This window comes from Nycticebus coucang, chromosome 3 (genome assembly GCF_027406575.1).
Source record: "Nycticebus coucang isolate mNycCou1 chromosome 3, mNycCou1.pri, whole genome shotgun sequence".
In the NCBI taxonomy this organism is placed as follows: domain Eukaryota; kingdom Metazoa; phylum Chordata; class Mammalia; order Primates; family Lorisidae; genus Nycticebus; species Nycticebus coucang.
This window is the reverse complement of record NC_069782.1, coordinates 120204172-120222251: the sequence shown is the minus strand read 5'-3', so window position 1 is coordinate 120222251 and position 18080 is coordinate 120204172. Positions and strand designations below refer to the sequence as shown.

The window sequence follows — 18080 nt, the reverse complement described above, 5'->3', positions numbered from 1 at the left end:
TTAACAACTAGAAGAACATACCATGCTCATGGCTGGGAATAATCAACATTGTTAAAATGTCCATACTTCCCAAAGCAATCTACCTATTCAATGTCATCCCTATTAAAATATGAACACTGTACTTTCAAGACTTGGAAAAAACGATTTTGTGATTTGTATGAAATAAGAAAAAAAACCGTATAGCTAAGGCAGTTCTTAGTAATAAAAACAAAGCCGGTGGCATCACCATACCAGATTTTAGGTTGTACTACAAAGCTATAGTGGTCAAGACAGCATGGTACTGGCACAAAAATAGAGACATAGACATTTGGAATCTAACAGAAAACGAAACTAACATCTTACAACCACCTAATCTTCGATAAACCAAACAAGAACATACACTGGGGGAAAGACTCCCTATTCAATAAATGGTGCTGGGAGAAATGGATATTCACATGTAAAAGACTGGACCCACACCTTTCTCCACTCACAAAAATTGATTCGAGATGGATAAAGGACTTAAATTTAAGGCATGAAACCATAAAAATCCTCAAAGAAAGCATAGCAAAAACACTGGGAGATATCAGCCTGGGGAAAGACTTCATGAAGAAGACTGCCCTGCCAATTGCAACAACAACAAAAATAAACAAATGAGAATTAAACTGAAAAGCTTCTTACAGCTAAGGAGATAACAACCAAAGCAAATAGACAACCTACACAATGGGAAAGGATATTTGCATATTTTGAAGCAGACAAAAGCTTGATAACTAGGATCTATAAAGAACTCAAATTAATCCACGTGAAAAAAGCCAACAATCCCATATATCAATGGGCAAGAGACATGAATAGATCCTTCTCTGAAGAAGCTAGATAAATGGCTAACAAACATATGAAAAAATGCTCATCATCCCCAATTATTAGAGAAATACAAATTCAAACCACCCTGAGATACAATCTAACCCCAGCAAGAATGGCTCACATCACAAAATCTCAAAACTGCAGATGCTGGCATGGATGTGGAGAGAAGGGAACACTTTTACACTGCTGGTGGAAATGCAAACTAATACAAACCTTTTGGAAGGAAGTATGGAGAACCCTCAAAGAACTCAAGCTAGACTTCCCATTTGATCCTGCAATCCCATTACTGGGCATCTACCCAGAAGGAAAAAAATCCTTTTATCATAAGGACACTTGCACTAGACTTTATTGCAGCTCAATTTACAATCACCAAAGTGTGGAAACAGCCTAAATGGCCATCAACCCAGGAATGGATGTTAACAAGCTGTGGTATATGTATACCATGGAATACTATTCAGCCATTAAAAACTGGAGACTTTACAGCCTTTGTATTAATCTGGATGGAAGTGGAACACATTATTCTTAGTAAAGCATCACAAGAATGGAGAAGTATGAATCCTATGTACTCAATTTTGATATGAGGACAATTAATGACATGGTGGGGGTGGAGGAAGGAGAGAGCAGAGAGAGAAAGAAGGAGGGGGGCGGAAAGGAAGAGCAGAGAGAGAGAAGGAGGGACGGGGCAGCCGTCTTGGTGTGTGCCACACCTTTTGGGGGCAAGACACGATTGTAAGAGGGACTTTACCTAACAATTGCAATCAGTGTAACCTGGTTTCTTGTACCCTCAATAAATCCCCAACAATAAAAAAAAAAAGCTTAAAAAAAAAAGAAAAGAAAAATGTACTCTAATTTAAATCCTTAAACTTTATGATAAATTGCTTAATTTGCTTTTTTCAATTATTACTGTTAGTGTGAAAGTGTGAATAGAAATTACAAAAGGAAGTTTTTGAATTACAGTACATTGTATTAAGAATTAGAATTGTACAAGTATCTTGCATGTAATTGGTCTAAACTGGGGGTTAGCAAACTATGGCCTATGGCCAAAATTGAATCTTCCATCTGTTTTTGGATGGCCTGTAAACTAAGAATCATTCTCAGGTGGTGCCCATAGGTCATACATGGAGGCTGGAAGGTTTGAACCCTGCCCAGGCCTGCCGGACAACAATGACAACTACAAGAACAACAATAAGAACAAACATTGCGGGGCATTGTGGCAGGGGCCTATGGTCCCAGCTACTTGGGTGGCTGGGGCAGGAGAATTGCTTGAACCCAAGAGTTGGAGATGCTGTGAGCTATGACACCATGGCACTCTACCTAGGGTGACAGCTTGAGACTCTGTGCCCCCACCCCCCAAAAAAGACTCATTCTCACATTTTTAAATGTTTGAAAAAATTTTTTTTTTTTTTTGTGGAGACAGAGTCTCACTTTATGGCCCTTGGTAGAGTGCCATGGCATCACACAGCTCACAGCAACCTCCAACTCCTGGGCTTAAGCGATTCTGTTGCCTCAGCCTCCTGAGTAGCTGAGACTACAGGCGCCCGCCACAACCCCCGGCTATTTTTTGGTTGCAGTTCAGCCGGGGCCGGGTTTGAACCCGCCACCCTCGGTATATGGGGCCCGCGCCTTACCGACTGAGCCACAGGCGCTGCCCTGAAAAAATTTTTAAATGTGCTCTTAAATTAGTGTCAATCATGAACTTATTTGTTCATTTGTTCATTACTTCCATGTATTTTTGTCAGAAACAGAAACTGAGTATCCTGATTTGTCCTACCATCCAGCAATTCATTGGCTTCAGGAAAGTAAAGTTTTATTGTGACGTTTTTAGTCCAGGGCAAAGATTGAAATTCTTTTCAGAATGAGAAGAACCACCTTCAACCATTACCCAAAGGAAAAAGACTTTTTTTTGAGACTGAGTCTCACTTTGTCACCCTCAGTTGAATGCTGTAGTGTCATAGCTCACAGCAACCTCCAACTCTTGGGCTCAAGCAATTCTCTTGCCTTAGCCTCTTGAGTAGCTGGGACTACAGGCACCTGCCACAACGCCCAGCTATTTTTAGAGACAGAGTCTTGCTCTTGCTCAGGCTGGTCTCGAACCTGTGAGCTCAGGGCAATCCACCAGCCTCGACCTTCCAGAGTGCTAGGATTACAGCCATAAGCCACCACACTCAGCTTGAAAAAAAGACATTTTACAAAAAAGAGAACTGAACTTGAATGTTTATAGCAGCACAATTCACAATTGCAAAGATGTGGAAACAACCCAAGGGCCTATCAGTACATGAGTGGATTAATTTAAAAAATTTGGTGAACTAATACCTCTTGTATTAACCTGGATGGAACTGGAGACCATACTTCTAAGTGAAGTATCAAAAGAATGGAAAATGAAAACCACATGTACTCACTATTAAATTGAATTAATATCAACAGTTATGTGCATATATGGAAATAACACTCATCAAAAATCAAGTAGGTGGGGGAGGGGTGGGGATGGGAAATTTCACACCTGATGGGTACAGTGCACACTATCTGGGTGATAGGCACACTTACAACTTTGCTTAAATGGTTCAAATGCAATTTATATAACCAAAATGTTTGTACCCCATAATGTTCTGAAATAAAACTTAAAAAATAAAATACTTAGCATGTTAAAAAATGTTAAATAGAAATAAATGATAGAAAATAGGAAAAAGAAATGTTTTGTTGCAAACTTGATGACATTGCTTAATGTTAAATTATAAGGCAGAGCAATGCATACTTGTTAAACTTTAAGTTGTTTGAATCACTAGTAATATCGATATATACTTCTTGTGCTATTAAAGTTAGAACAAGTGAGAGATCCATTCCTACACAAATCACAAAGAGTATCTTTTTTGAGCTCAAACGAAAGTTGCAGCAATGTTTTTTAAACCCTCACATATGAAAATTTCCTTAATTCAAAATCCATTTAACTCTGCAATTAAAGAGTTTCCACCTAACCTTCTACTGGAAGTGATTAGTTAGCAATGTAATGGCATGCTAATTTGCAATTATCAGAAAGTAATCTAATAGGATTCTGTAATGCCTTCAAGCTATGAATATTCTCAAAGTCACATGCTTGATATTCGTGAAAATGGTAGAGTAAGAAACTCAAAAATTTTGTCCCTCCTCACAAAAACAAAGAAACTGTCAGAAACTATCAGAACCAAGGAGAATGTTTAATTGAGAAAAATCACTGAATCTTGGTAAAAACAGAAAGCTTTTTGGCACTTTAACTTACCTTGGTCCTACAGGCTGTTCCCAGCCAGGGTTGGTGGTGGCACTAACGGAAACAGGCTGCATTCCTAGTTGAGGTACTGGTACAGAGGGTGCAGAGTGAATCTCATTCACAAAAAATTGTGGTTTTAACCTTTCTGGTGGCTTCTTGGAGAACCAGCTCAAAGGACTTGCCCTTAATTTACGTGTGTCATAACTCTCCCAGTGCTGAGGTGGTTACCCAGGGAGTCTTTTTGAAAAATAGGTATAAGCAAATTAATCAGTCCTGCTGCCTGAAGCAATGGAGAACAGTTGGGGCAAACAATAGACAACAAAAACCTTTGGTTTTGGTTCTAGATGCTTAAAAAAAAGCCAGGTGCACAGAGCTAGGGCCTCCTAGCACTCTGAAAGGCAGACGCAGGAGGATCCCTTGAGCTCAGGAGTTTGAAACCAGCTGAGCAAGAATGAGTGAAAAATTAGCTGGGCGTGGTGGTAGGCACCTGTAGTCCCAGCTATTCAGGAGGTTAAGGAAGGATGATGGCTAAAGTCCAGGAGTTTAAGGTTACTGGGAGGTAGGCTGACACCATGGTACTCTACCCTGGGCAACAGAGTAAGACTCTGTCTAAGAAAGAAAATAAAAGAATTAAAAGAACTCTGTCAAAGGCAGTGCCTGTAGCTCAGTGGGCAGGGCACCAGCCACGTACACTGAGACTGGCGGGTTCGAATCTGGCCCGGGCCACCTAACGCAATGATGACAACTACAACAGAAAAATAGCTGGGCATTGTGGCAGGCGCCTGTAGTCCCAGTTACTTGGGAGGCTGAGGCAAGAGAATCGCTTTAGCCCAAGAGTTTGAGATTGCTGTGAGCTGTGACACACTCTACCCAGGGTGACAGCTTGAGATTCTTGTCTCAAAACACACACACACACACAAAAGACACTCTGTCAAATCATTAGCTGACCACTGAACTAATGGAACAGACATTTCAGTGGCCACACATGACAAAGAATATTGTCTCTGTAAAGTTAGTTCAAAGAGCTAAGCCAACAATAGCACTACAAGCAGTAACAACAAACTCACAAAAAGGGGAGAGAGTCTAATTTTCAGAGTTGCACAATTATTATATTCAGTTTTTAAATGTTCGATTTTCAACAAAAAATTATGAAGTGAGCAAAGAAAGAAGAAAATAAGGCCAACACAGAGGGGAGGAAAGCAATTGATGGAAATTATCCTTGAGAAAGCCCAGACATTGGATTTAATAGGCAAAGACTTTAAACCAGCTTTAAAAAATATACTGAAAGAGTTACAGAAAACAATTACCTAAGAAATAAGGAAAACATAAGAACCCAAAGTGGAACAGTCCAGGAGGTTGCTCTGTTCTTCATTGTTGTCCAAGCCCATGTGGTCCCGCAGAGCAGGATGTACGGCCCAGACTCCTTACATACATGAGACAGTCATTCCCTGATAGCTTTATCCACTTCCCTGAAGGTTCTACTACTGCACCTGAGGAAAGAGAAAGTGTATCTTCTCCATGATCAAGAAATTATTCATTTCTTTTTCACTATAGTTTCCAGAAACATCTCTCAAAAAAATCAATACACGGGCGGCGCCTGTGGCTCAGTCGGTAAGGCACCGGCCCCATATACAGAGGGTGGTGGGTTCAAACCTGGCCCCGGCCGAACTGCAACAAAAAAATAGCTGGGCGTTGTGGCGGGCGCCTGTAGTCCCAGCTACTTGGGAGGCTGAGGCAAGAGAATCGCTTAAGCCCAGGAATTGGAGGTTGCTGTGAGCTGTGTGATGCCACAGCACTCTACCTACGGCCATAAAGTGAAACTCTCTCTCTACCAAAAAAAAAAAAAAAAATCAATACACTGCCCCTAAAAGTACCTGGCCTAAACACTTAAGTGTTACTGACATGGGATCTTGCCTTCTAGGAGACGATTGTTAATGTCTGAAACATCTTCAGTTGTCACAACTTGAGTTATACTTCTGGTAGAAGGTGAGGGATGCTGCAAAATCTCCTTCACGTACAAGACAATCCCCTGTAACAGGATTATCTGGCCCAAAACGGCAATAGTACTAAGGTTGAGAAATGATGTTATGGACTACATTTTAAGTAGAAAATACACAACTTGAGATAAAAAAATAGCCAATTTTTTTTTTTTTTTTTTATTTTGGCCGGGGCTAGGTTTGAACCCGCCACCTCCGGCATATGGGACCGGTGCCCTACTCCTTGAGCCACAGGCGCCGCCCAAAAATAGCCAATTTTTTTTAAAAAATAGCATTTATTGGATTTTGATTGGGGATTTCACACTTTTTTTGGAACCAAAATGAAATGCACATTTTTTTGTTATTATGATTATTATTATGGATTAAGGGGGGGTGTTTTTTTTTTTTTTTTGGACAGAGTCTCACTCTACTCACCCTGGTACAGTGCCATGGTGTCATAGCTCACAGCAACCTCAAACTCCTGGGCTCAAGTGATCCTCTTGTCTCAGTCTCCTGAGTAGCTAGGATTATAAGCTCCTGGCCACAACACCTGGCTATTTTTAGAGATGGAGTCTTGCTGCTCAGGCTGGTCTTGAACTCTTGAGCTCAAGCACCTGTCTTGGCCTCCCAGAGTGTCAGGATTACAGGCATTGAGCCACCACCTATTATTATTTTGTATTGCTGTATTTAGTAAAGAATTCAGCCTTGAATCCTCCAATTGGAAGCAGTATTTAGTTTTATTCATTTTCATAACCAAAGACCATTGTGGAGAAGTATAAATACTTCTGAACATGGAGAGATTCTTTGCACAATGTATTTTATGTTACAGAACATGTCTCTCAATGTATAAGATCACAGACTCCTTTTCTAAATAAAATATTTTTAATACTCCCTTTACTATTCTGATTTGAAATTCAGGCTTAATACAACTTGCAGAAATAATTTAAAATGTATGCAATTCTCTAACTGTAATATAAACTCTTCTTCCCATAAGAGGAAAGATGAGTTTAAGTATGCTAAGGCCTGGCCATCATTATATCAGAAATATAATAGATGCCTATACACAAATCCAATGTTCAGATTTAAGGCAAGATAACTGAATATTGTCAATACTTCTAAGTAATTTTTTTTTCTTTTTTTAGACTCACTTTGTCGCCCTTGGTAGAGTGCTGTGGTGTCATAGCTCACAGCAACCTCAAACTCTTGGGCTCAGGTGATCTTCTTGCCTTAGTTTTTCATTTGTTTTAGTAGAGACTGGTCTCACTCTTGCTCAGGCTGGTCTCAAACTCAAGCAATCCACCTGCTTTGGCCTCCCAGAGTGCTAGGATTACAGGAGTGAACCACCATGCCTGGCCTAATTTTTTCTTTTCTGAGATAGGGTCTTGCTCTGTCATCTGGGGTAGAGTGCTGTGGTATCATCATAGTTCATTGCAACCTCAAATTCCTGGGCTTAAGCAATCCTCTTGTCTTAGCTCCTGAATAGCTGGGACTACAGGTATATACCACCATGCCCAGGTAATATTTCTACTTTTCATAAAGATAAGTCTCACTCTTGCTCATGCTGGTCTTGAACTCCTGGCCTTAAGCAATTCCTTCCCCCTGACCTTCCAAAGTTCTGAGATTACAGGTGTGAGCCACTGCAGCTGGCCTATATGTAATGTTTTGAAGTAACGGCAAAATAACTGTGTATACATATACATATATATTTAAAATATATCTACTAATTTAAACTATATTGTATAATATGTATTAGATCAGTGGTTCTCAACCTTCCTAATGCCACAACCTTTTAATACAGTTCCTGTGGGTCCTGTATTAGATGATTATATATATATGTGTATACTGGTATAGGTTTTATGTGTGTGTGTATGAATTACCATGAATGTAACTGTGGCTATGCAGAGTGACACAATTGTTCTGTATTGTCAACTCAGAAACCATAAATAGTATTGCCACAATGATGTGATTTTCTCAAATGGGCAAAAATTCTTATAATTTTCTTATAATACCAACCAACTCTTAGAGTACCAAGCAAAGCAAAGCACTGTTTTCCCTCTATTATTTACTCAATGGTTACACTGGAAAATTCTGTACATATTACAATTGTGAAAAAATTAATGTTCATTTATATGTGAAATAAAGTTATATTCTGGCTCTGATAATGGTAAACAGAGTTTTCCCCCATGTGAATATCTAGTGTTCATTTGGATAGAGCTTTTGTATGGGACTTGGCAAGAATGTGAGGAGAAATTTTAAATGCAGGAATTCAAATACAGAAGGGGTAGCAAGTGTTCATTGTATAATTTCTCTAATGATTAATGATGATGAACATCTTTTCCGGTGATTTTTGCCTATTATCTGCTTTGAAGAAATGTCTAAATTCAAGTTTTGTTTTAAGACAAGAGTCTCATTTTGTCACCCTTTTAGAGTGCCATGAGGTCATAGCTCACAGCAACCTCCAACTCTTGGGCTTAAGCGATTCTCTTGCCTAAGCTTCCCAAGTAGCTGAGACTATAGGTGTCTAGTACAATGCCTGGCTATTTTTAGAGACGAGGTCTTGCTCTGGCTCAGGCTGGTTTCCAATCTGTGAGCTCAGGCAATCCACCTGCCTTGGCCTCCCAGAGTGCTAGGATTATAGGCATGGGCCACCGAGCCTGGCCTTACATTGAAGTACTTTATCCATTTTTAATTATTTATTGTTTTATCATTGAGTTGTGAGAGTTCTTCACAAATTCTGGATACTAAATTCTTAATCAGATACATGATTTTCAAATATTTTCTCTATTTGTGTCGTTTTTGTACTTTCTCAATAGTGTCCTTTGATGTGCTAAGTTTTTACTTTTGATGAAGACCAATTTGTCAATTTTTTTCTTTTGATTCTTCTGCTTTGGTGTCGTATTTAAGAAACTACTACCTTGGCAGTGCCTGTGGCTCAGTGGGTAGGGCCACATACACAGAGACTCTGGCCAGCTGAAATCAACAGTGACAACTGCAACAACAACAACAACAACAACAAAATAGCCAGGCGTTGTGGCAGGTGCCTGTGGTCCCAGCTACTTGGGAGGCTGAGGCAAGAGAATCGATTGAACCCAGGAGTTTGAGGTTGCTGCGAGCTGTGACGCTGCGGCACTTTACTGAGGGCAACATTAGTGAGACTCTGCCTCAAAAATAAAAAAAATAAAAAAAAAATTTTTAAAAAGTAAGAAACTACTACCTAATCCAAGCTGATGAAGATTACACTGTTTTCTTCTAAGAGTCTTATGTTTAGCTAACTGACCCATTCTGAGTTAATTTTTGTATATAATATGAAATGGAAGCCCAAATTTATTCTTTAGCATACAGGTATTCAGTTGTGCCAGCTTATTTGTTAAAAATACTATTCCCCCATTAACAGTCTTGGCACTCTTGCTAAAGGTCAGTTGATCATAGATATTTGGGTTTATTTCTGGACTCTCAATTCTATTTTATTGATCTATAGGTACCACACTGCTTGATTACAGCAGCTTTGCAGTAAAGTTTGAAATTGCTATGTGTGAGTTCTCTGGCTCTTTTTTTTTTTTTTTTTGCAGTTTTTTTGGCCAGGGCTGGGTTTGAACCCACCACCTCCAGCATAGGGGGCTGGCGCCCTACTCCTTTGAGCCACAGGAGCTGCCCTGGCTCTGTCTTTATCAAGATTGTTCTAGCTATTCAGAGTTCCTTGTAATACTGTGTGGATTTTAGAATCAGCTCATCCATTTTTGGAAAAGAAGGACTTGCAGTTTGAATAGAAATTGTATTTAAAATATAGCTCAATATGTAGAGTACTGACTTCTTAACAATGTGAAGTCTTACAAACCATAAGCATAGAATGTCTTTCCATTAATTTAAGTCTTATTTATTATAATATCTTTCAACACTATTTTGTAATTTTCAGTGTACAACTCTTGCACTTCCTTGATTAAAACTTATTTCTAATTATTTTATGTTTTTAATGGTACTGTAAATTGAATTGTTCCCTTCCCCTTCCCTTTCCCTTTATTTTTTCTTGAGACAGAGTCTCATTCTATCACCCTAGGTAGAGGGTGACATAGCTCACAGCACCCTCAACCTCTTGGGCTCAAACAGTCCTCTTGCCTTCACCTCCCAAGCTGCTGGGAGGCACCCACCACAACACCCAGCTATTTTTTTCTCTTTTTAGTAGAGATGGGGTCTAACTCTTGCCCAGGCTGGTCTTAAATTCCTGAGCTCAAGCAATTCACCTGAATCAGCCTCCCAGAGTGTGAGATTACATGGGTGAGCCACCACACCCCAGACTGAATTGTTTTCTTAATTTCATTTTTGGATTATTTAGCTGGTACATGTTTACTGAATGACTAAAGGAATGGATTGGGGACAGTTTTGCCTGGAAATAGGGACATGAATATAATGGTGATTTTTTTTTTTTTTTTTTTTTTTGTAGAGACAGAGTTTCAGTTTATAGCCCTCGGTAGAGTGCTGTGGCATCACATAGCTCACAGCAACTTCCAACTCCTGGGCTTCAGCGATTCTCCTGCCTCAGCCTCCTGAGTAGCTGGGACTACAGGCACCCACCACAATGCCCAGCTATTTTTTGGTTGCAGTTCAGCTGGGGCCGGGTTTGAACCCGCTACCCTCTGTATATGGGGCCGGCGCCCTTCCGACTGAGCCATAGGCGCTGCCCCAACATAATGGTGATTTTCACTGCAAATATTATTTTAAAGAATATGGAAGGATTCCTAAAATTCTAAATTCATTAGGAAATGTAGAATAAGATACACCCTATCAAATCTGCAATGAAAACCTTCTTTCTATTTTGATTATCTTTAAATGCCAAATATCCATCTAGCTTTTGCCCCATGCTTGATACCTTTTTAAGTAAAACTACTCCAAAAATTGCCCTCTGAGTTGCTGTGTTCTCCCTTCTCGCCTCTTGAATCATTCCAATTTGCTTTTATCCCTACCACTCCAATGAAATAGTTGTTGCCTCCCTTGACAGTTGACTCAGTCGCCCAATTTCTCTTACTTAAAACATTTTCTTCCCTGAATTTTAAATATCCACTTTCTCCTTATTCTCCTTCTGATTCACTGGCCTCTCCTTTTCAGTTTTTGTGATTTCTCTTCACTTAAATGTCCAGTAGGATCTCAAAGTAACATATTCTTTTATAAAAGAACTCCTAAAACAATTCCTGGTATGCATTTCAGCAGCCCTCAAGCTTTTTGACACCAGGGACCCATTTCATGGAAGACAATTTTTCCATGGATAGGGGGTGAGGGGGCTGGATGGGACAAAAGGTGGAGCTCAAGTGGTGATGTTGTAAGTACTCCTTCCTAACAGGCAAGGGACTGCAAGTGGCCTTGGGGACCTCAGCATTAGATGATAATTAATGCTGATTTAATTAACAAAATGTTGGTTTTGTTTTTTAAATTAAGGAACTTAATTTTTCTTTTCATTAAAAGTTGTTCAGGTTCAGACTGTGAGAGCTGACAATGTCTAATTTGTTCTTTCACAAAAGCTTTCCAGGGAAGTTCTTTCTGTGGAATTTGTATTGCTGAATAGATTCCCCACTAGGGGGTATGTGTGTACCACTTATATTTCAAAAACAGATGAGGTTAAGAAAATATTGAAAATCAATAAAATAATTAAGTGCTCTTAGCTGTGTACCTATTTTCTGATTTTATATTTATCTTGTTTGAAGGAAAATTTTTTAAAGGTTATATTGATTTTGTAAAAAGAATTAACATTTTCTTTTTCTTTTTTTTTGAGACAGTGTCACTATGTCACCTTCAGTAGAGTGCTATAGTGTCACAGCTCACAGCAACCTCAAACTCTTAGGCTTAAGCGATTCTCTTGCCTCAGCCTCCTGACTAGCTGGGACTACGGGCGCCCGCCACAATGCCCGGCTATTTTTGGTTGCAGTTGTTATTGTTATTTAGCAGGTCTGGGCTGGGCTTGAACCCACCAGCCTCGGTGCTTGTGGCTGGCGCCCTGAGCTATGGGCCCCGAGCCAAGAATTAACATTTTCTAAATGGAAAGAACCAAAGGAAAAAAACATAACATTTTCAAAGTCAGCTTTAAGAGATAACACAGGGCAGGGGATGGTGGCTCATGACTATAATTTTAGCATTTTAGGAGACCAAGCTGGGAGAGTTGCTTGAGGCCAGCAGTTCAAGAGCAGCCTGACCAAGAGTAATAACCCCATCTCTACAAAGAAATAGAAAAATTAGTTAGGCATGGTGTCACATGCCTGTAGTCTCAGCTGCTTGGGAGACTGAGGCAGAAGGATCACTTTAGCCCAGGAATTTGAGCTTGTAGTGAGCTATGATGATACCACTACACTCTAACTCAGCCTCCTAGAGTGTTAGGTGCGAGCCACTGTGCGTGGCCGACTTGTGCTTCTTAAATGTAGATTGTCAGAGTATGTTGGTTTATGGTAAAATAAAGTATCCTAAACTTACATCCTATGTATGGGTGTGTGTGAGTCTACATGGATGAGATTAAGCATATGCATATAGATGAGCTCGATGAGTACCTAGAGGGAAGAAGGGCTTATAAAAAGGCAATAATTCATGCTGGAGAACTCTGCCGCTTTTCTGTACTCCCCCAGAGCAGTTTTGAGAGTAGGAGATTGCCAGTTGGAAACATCAGAAAGCCATATTCTTGGGTGCCCTCGCTGACAATTTTATGAGAATGCTGCTATAGGCAACGTGAGTCTAGACAAGAATTGGTACTTTTTAAAGCAGAAGGGTGGTTTTTTTTTAATGAAAGAGAGAAAAGGGATAAAAACTGTAGACAGGATTTGATTTAGATGCCAACACTTCACCTATCTGCAGGATAACTGCCAAAGAGTGGGTGGGCAGGGGGAGGGGTGAAGGAAGCAATACCTTGATATGGCTTTTAAAACACCAGGAAAGCAAGGGCAAGACAAACATTCATTTGCATGAATGTTTAGGTGTTGTATGAATATTACATGAAGCTGTATCTTTAGATTTCTTTGTGAGAAAATTACAGAAAAGTATATATAAGATTTTAGCATTTTTATGAAGATACAACTATTTGTTAGTGAAGGATAGAGAGAAACTGAAAGAATTCCAGATTGTTCTGTCAGGATTTTGGAATCATGCAATGATAGATGAAATTTAAACTCAACATAAGCAAGGTAATGCTGCAGAAGCCGAGATTTCCAATAACTATGTTTATGCATTGTGACAGCTTATAAATTAAAAACCTAGCAGCTCTTAGGAAATACACTCAGCCATCACTATGGGTAATATAAAGAAGGTGACTGCTCTGTACAAAGGGGAGTTTGGGCCCAATGCTATGCTGACAATGGAAGAGGAAGTAATTTTAAGCATAGCATTCTGATGACTATTTGGTGTGTTTGTATGTCACATTTAAAAGTTGCTACAGACCAAACAGTGTTTCCTCCCAAAATTCATATGTTGAAATCCTTCTGCCCAATGTGATCATATCAGGTGGGGCCTTTGGGAGGTAATTAGGTAATAAAGGCAAGCCTTCATGAAGGGGAGTGAATGTCCCCCTACAAAGGACCCCCATAGAGCTCACTCACCCCTATTGGCCAAGTGAGGACCCAGGGAGATGGCTATCTATAAACCAAGAAGTGGCCCTCGATAGATACTGAATCTTTTGATATCTTGGTCTTGGTCTGGTCAGCCTTCAGAATTGTGAGAAATTAATGTTTGTGGTTAAACCCATTGTCTGTGGTATTTTTATTATAAGCGTCCTGAAGGGACTAAAACAAAAGCAAAAAAGCGGAAGCTTCAGTGAAATATAAGTGCGCTAAGTAAGGGCTAGAGAGTATATGTAGTAAATTATATTGACTGGCAATTTAAATAAAAAACAAATTACTTTTCTTCAAAATCTTTGTGTAATACATTAATGTGGAATATTATTTAAAAGAGCCAAGACAGAATATTTAAGCTGAACTGATTAGGGTGTTCAAGGGGAAAAAATGATAAAAGTCAAGGTGAATTAAAATAAGTTAACATGAGAAAAGTCAAAAGTATCTTGGAAAATGTAATTCCTTAGAGAATTTATAGAGGCCTTAAGATAATTCTAAACCTCAAAGCCAAAGATGGAGACATTTTAATGTATTCGTGTATGATCTTGGACAAGTTATTAAACTTTTCCCAGCTTCTATTTCCTCCTGTGCATTAAAAGGTGGAAAAATGGTTTCTTAGATGCCTTCTAGGCTACAAACTATTTTTCTTTTATCTGACGCTATGTCTAATACATCAGTACTCCCTTATCCTAGGGAGAAATGTTCTAAGCCCCCCAGTGGATGTCTGAAACCTGGGACAGCACTGGTTTCTGTATATATACTATGTTTTTTTGAGCTGGTAACGGAAGTGGCTACTGACTTAACAGGAGGGTAGCATATATATACTGCTGGATAAAGGGATGATTCAAATGCTGAGTAGGACAGAGAGATTTCATCATGCTACTCAGAATGGTGTGCGATTTAAAACTTAGGAATGTTTATTTCTGGAATTTTCTATTTAATATTTTCAGATTTCCACTGACTACAGCTAACAGAAACCAAGGGAAGTGAAAATGAGGATAAGGGGGAACTATAATGCTAATATAAATAATGATACCAGAAGTTCAGCATTTGTCTCTTAGGCCTTAATGAGGAGAAGTGGTTAGAGAGGAACTGGAAGTTTATTAATTTGCCTGCAAATGAGGAGGCTGGCAGACTCCTATCTTAAAGCACATACATCGGCTTCTGAGCAGAAAGAAGGACAGAGCTTTTAAAGTGGAATGGTTCTGATAATCCCATCTTTGGCTATAAAAATCTCATGACCCCTACCTAGATTCATCCCATCTCTGTGACACAAAGAACAGAGGCTACTCCCCTGTCCTTTCTGACCACTGGCCTGAGTCAGGGATGTAGATTTTGGTTCTGAAAAAGGGTAAGGGATTTTAAAGAGACAGAAAACATTTTTAATATTTTTCTTTTCAGGCCATTTTCTCTGTTACAGTATGGCTGAAGAAGTTTTCTCATGTATCTTTTTTAACTATTAAATAATATTGCTTTGTGGCCAAGATATCATCTTCCACTTTTCTTGAGTCCATGGATTATTTTGCTTATCCCAGGCAGAGGAGAGACTCTCAAATGGTGATCACAGTAAAAGAAAGGCAAACATAGGCCAATCCTAAAGATTTTTTCCCCCCATTTAACTTTTTGTTGTTGCTGGTGTTGTTGAATGTGTAGGGGGAAGAAAGGGCTTGGTTTGTTTGTTTCCAGGTTTGGAAACATACCCTGTTTTCCCCAAAATAAGACAGTGTCTTATTTTAAGGTGTGCTCCCAAAGATGTGCTAGGTCTTATTTTCAGGGGACGTCTTATCTTTCCTGTAAGTAGATCTTAATTTCGGAGGATGTCTTATTTTCGGGGAAACAGGGTACTATTACTTACCAGCTGATTGTAATAACAACTGTGTTTCCTTATCTGGGAAAAATGGGCTAATACCCACCTGGAAAAATCAAAGTACTATTCAACACTCAGATCAATATATTTTGAGATTTTTGTTCCTTTTCCTCTTATTTATAATCCGCGAGGGCCTAACTAGAGAAGGAAACAAACTTGATTATTTTTAGCGTCCTTAAACTAAAGAAGTCTCTTTTGGCTTCCAGTAAAACCTTTAAACGAAATGAAATTTAAGCAAGTCTTACAAATAATAAAAATCAGCCACTCTGACAGGGGTTTGACTACCAAGGGGAATTTTAGGCAATAAAGTATTAAATCAACACACACCCCCAGGATTCTTCTGCAGAATATTATAATCCGCCTTTTCTTATGTGTAAGAGTCCAAAATGCCACGGGAAAATTTACCTTCATTTAGATATACCGTATTAGGCTTTGAAGTCTAAATATACAGTCAGACAGGATCTATTTTCAGAGCTGAGAGGCCTGTTTCCAAATGCCTGGAGGGTGAGGAGGGTTAGTCCGAAAGGGTTTAATCCCCCCACCCACCAAGGCCTCGTGGAGCACCTTGCTCCTGCTCGGGGCCAAGGTCTTAAGGCAGCCCTTCCTCTCCTCTGAGCGCCCATCTCCATCCCATACGGCTGTTTCTCCTTTACCATTTTCTCTTTCTCCCATAAGAGGTCAAAATAGGAAACGGAAGTATCTATTTGTTGCTTAGTGTAGTATCCGAACAGGCTTTTTTTAATCAAGAAAAAAAAATTCCCCCTCAAGGTTCTTCATTTCGTTGGGAGTCCTAACATCCTCTTGCTCGCTAGTCTTCATAACAAAAGGAAAAAGCCCCCACCAAATTGTCGTTTACTACTGTGGGCTGTTGGGGTCTGCTGGAGGCGGTCTGAGTCTCCTGCGGCAAGGAAAGATCCCGGAGCGAACCGACTCGGGATCCCGGGAGGCGCGTGCAGCGCCGCCCCCCGCAGAGTGGGGAGGAGCGGGAGAGGCGGCGTTCCCTGCCCAGCTCCAAGAGCCGGTCCCGGGAGCGCGAGGGCGCGGGAAGCGGCCGGAGGCGGCGGCGGCGGGGACGCGGCGCGGCTGCCGCAGGGAAGCGGCGGCGGCGGCGGACACGAGGGGCGGGGCACACTCCGCAACTTCTGCCACCGCCGCCGGGCGCTCGCTGGCGAGCCGTGCGGCTGCTGCAGGCTGCGGGGCTGTCAGCCGAGCTCGGCCCGCGCGTCCCGGGCGTCCGTCGGGTGCCGAGGCTCCTCCCGCAGGGAGTCCCGGCGCGCCGCGCCATCGCGTTCCCCCGCGGCGGCTTAGGGGTCCGGGGCGTGCAGGGTCCCGAAGAGGAGCCGGGCTCCCCCCAGCGGCCGGCGTGGGCCCCATGGTTGGGCCGGGCGGAGGAGCAGAACCGGCGAGGTGAAGCCCGGGGGCCGGCAGCCGGAGCGCGTGGCGGGGGCGCCGGCTCCATGGGCAGCGGCGCACAGTGGCGCGATGATGGACGTTAACAGCAGCGGCCGCCCGGACCTCTACGGGCACCTTCGCTCTTTGCTCCTGCCAGAGGTGGGGCGCGGGCTGCCGGAACTGAGCCCCGACGGTGGCGCCGACTCCGTCTTGGGCTCCTGGGCGCCGCACCTGCTGAGCGGGCTCCCGGAGGTGACCGCCAGCCCGGCGCCCACCTGGGACGCGACCCCGGACAATGCCTCCGGTTGCGGGGAGCAGATCAACTACGGCAGAGCCGAGAAAGTTGTGATCGGCTCCATCCTGACGCTCATCACGCTGCTGACGATCGCCGGCAACTGCCTGGTGGTGATCTCTGTGTGCTTCGTCAAGAAGCTGCGGCAGCCCTCCAACTACCTGATCGTATCCCTGGCGCTGGCCGACCTCTCTGTGGCCGTAGCGGTCATGCCCTTTGTCAGCGTCACGGACCTCATCGGGGGCAAGTGGATCTTTGGCCACTTCTTCTGCAACGTCTTCATCGCCATGGACGTCATGTGCTGCACAGCCTCGATCATGACCCTGTGCGTGATCAGCATCGACAGGTAAGGGCCGGGCCGCCCCGTCCTGGGGTCCGGCTGGGGATGTTGCTGGCAGCTCAGCCCCCCCGCGCTCGCCTTTGCTGGGAGGATCAAGCCAGACTCCACGGCGGGATGAAGGGCTGCGCTTGGAACAACCCCCACACATCAATCCTACACCAGCCAAACTTCAATTACAGCATAGCCCATATACATCATTAAAAGAAAAAGCCGAAATGTTCTGGTTTACTGTAGTGACGGTTTTAAGAAGTTAAAGTAGTTTAAGTTTTAGCGGTTCCACTAAGTGTCCTCTGGGTTGGTTTTCGGAACGAAGGGATTTGATGCTGTCTGACTTGACAGACCCTTGCTGTGATTCTTAAGTCATTTCTTTAAGAAATCAGAGAAAAGACACCTGGCTTTCCCAGTAGTGCTAGTTATACCCTAGGCCCATGGAAGGACTTTGGAGGGTTCCTGAACTGAGGTGTACATGTCGTAAACATTACACCTTCATGCTTGCTAATTCCGCATCGCGTTTTTGTGGAAGTCTGCTTTTTTTTTTTTTTTATTTATTTTTGGCCG

The 18080-nt window shown here is 41.8% G+C and overlaps 1 protein-coding gene across 6 annotated transcripts in view; it reads left to right on the top strand.

Annotated features, from left to right (window-relative positions):
• Positions 1–16851: 16851 nt before the first annotated feature.
• The window catches only part of HTR7 (5-hydroxytryptamine receptor 7), a 330604-nt gene continuing 329375 nt past the window's right edge, over positions 16852–18080 (top strand). For all 6 annotated transcript variants that reach the window (XR_008378789.1, XR_008378790.1, XM_053583891.1 and 3 more), the window contains exon 1: positions 16852–17528. Coding sequence is in view for 4 of the 6 variants with exons in the window: in XM_053583891.1 (XP_053439866.1) it covers positions 16981–17528 (548 nt within the window). In the remaining 2 variants the exon portion in view is untranslated. The remainder of the gene's footprint in view (positions 17529–18080) is intronic.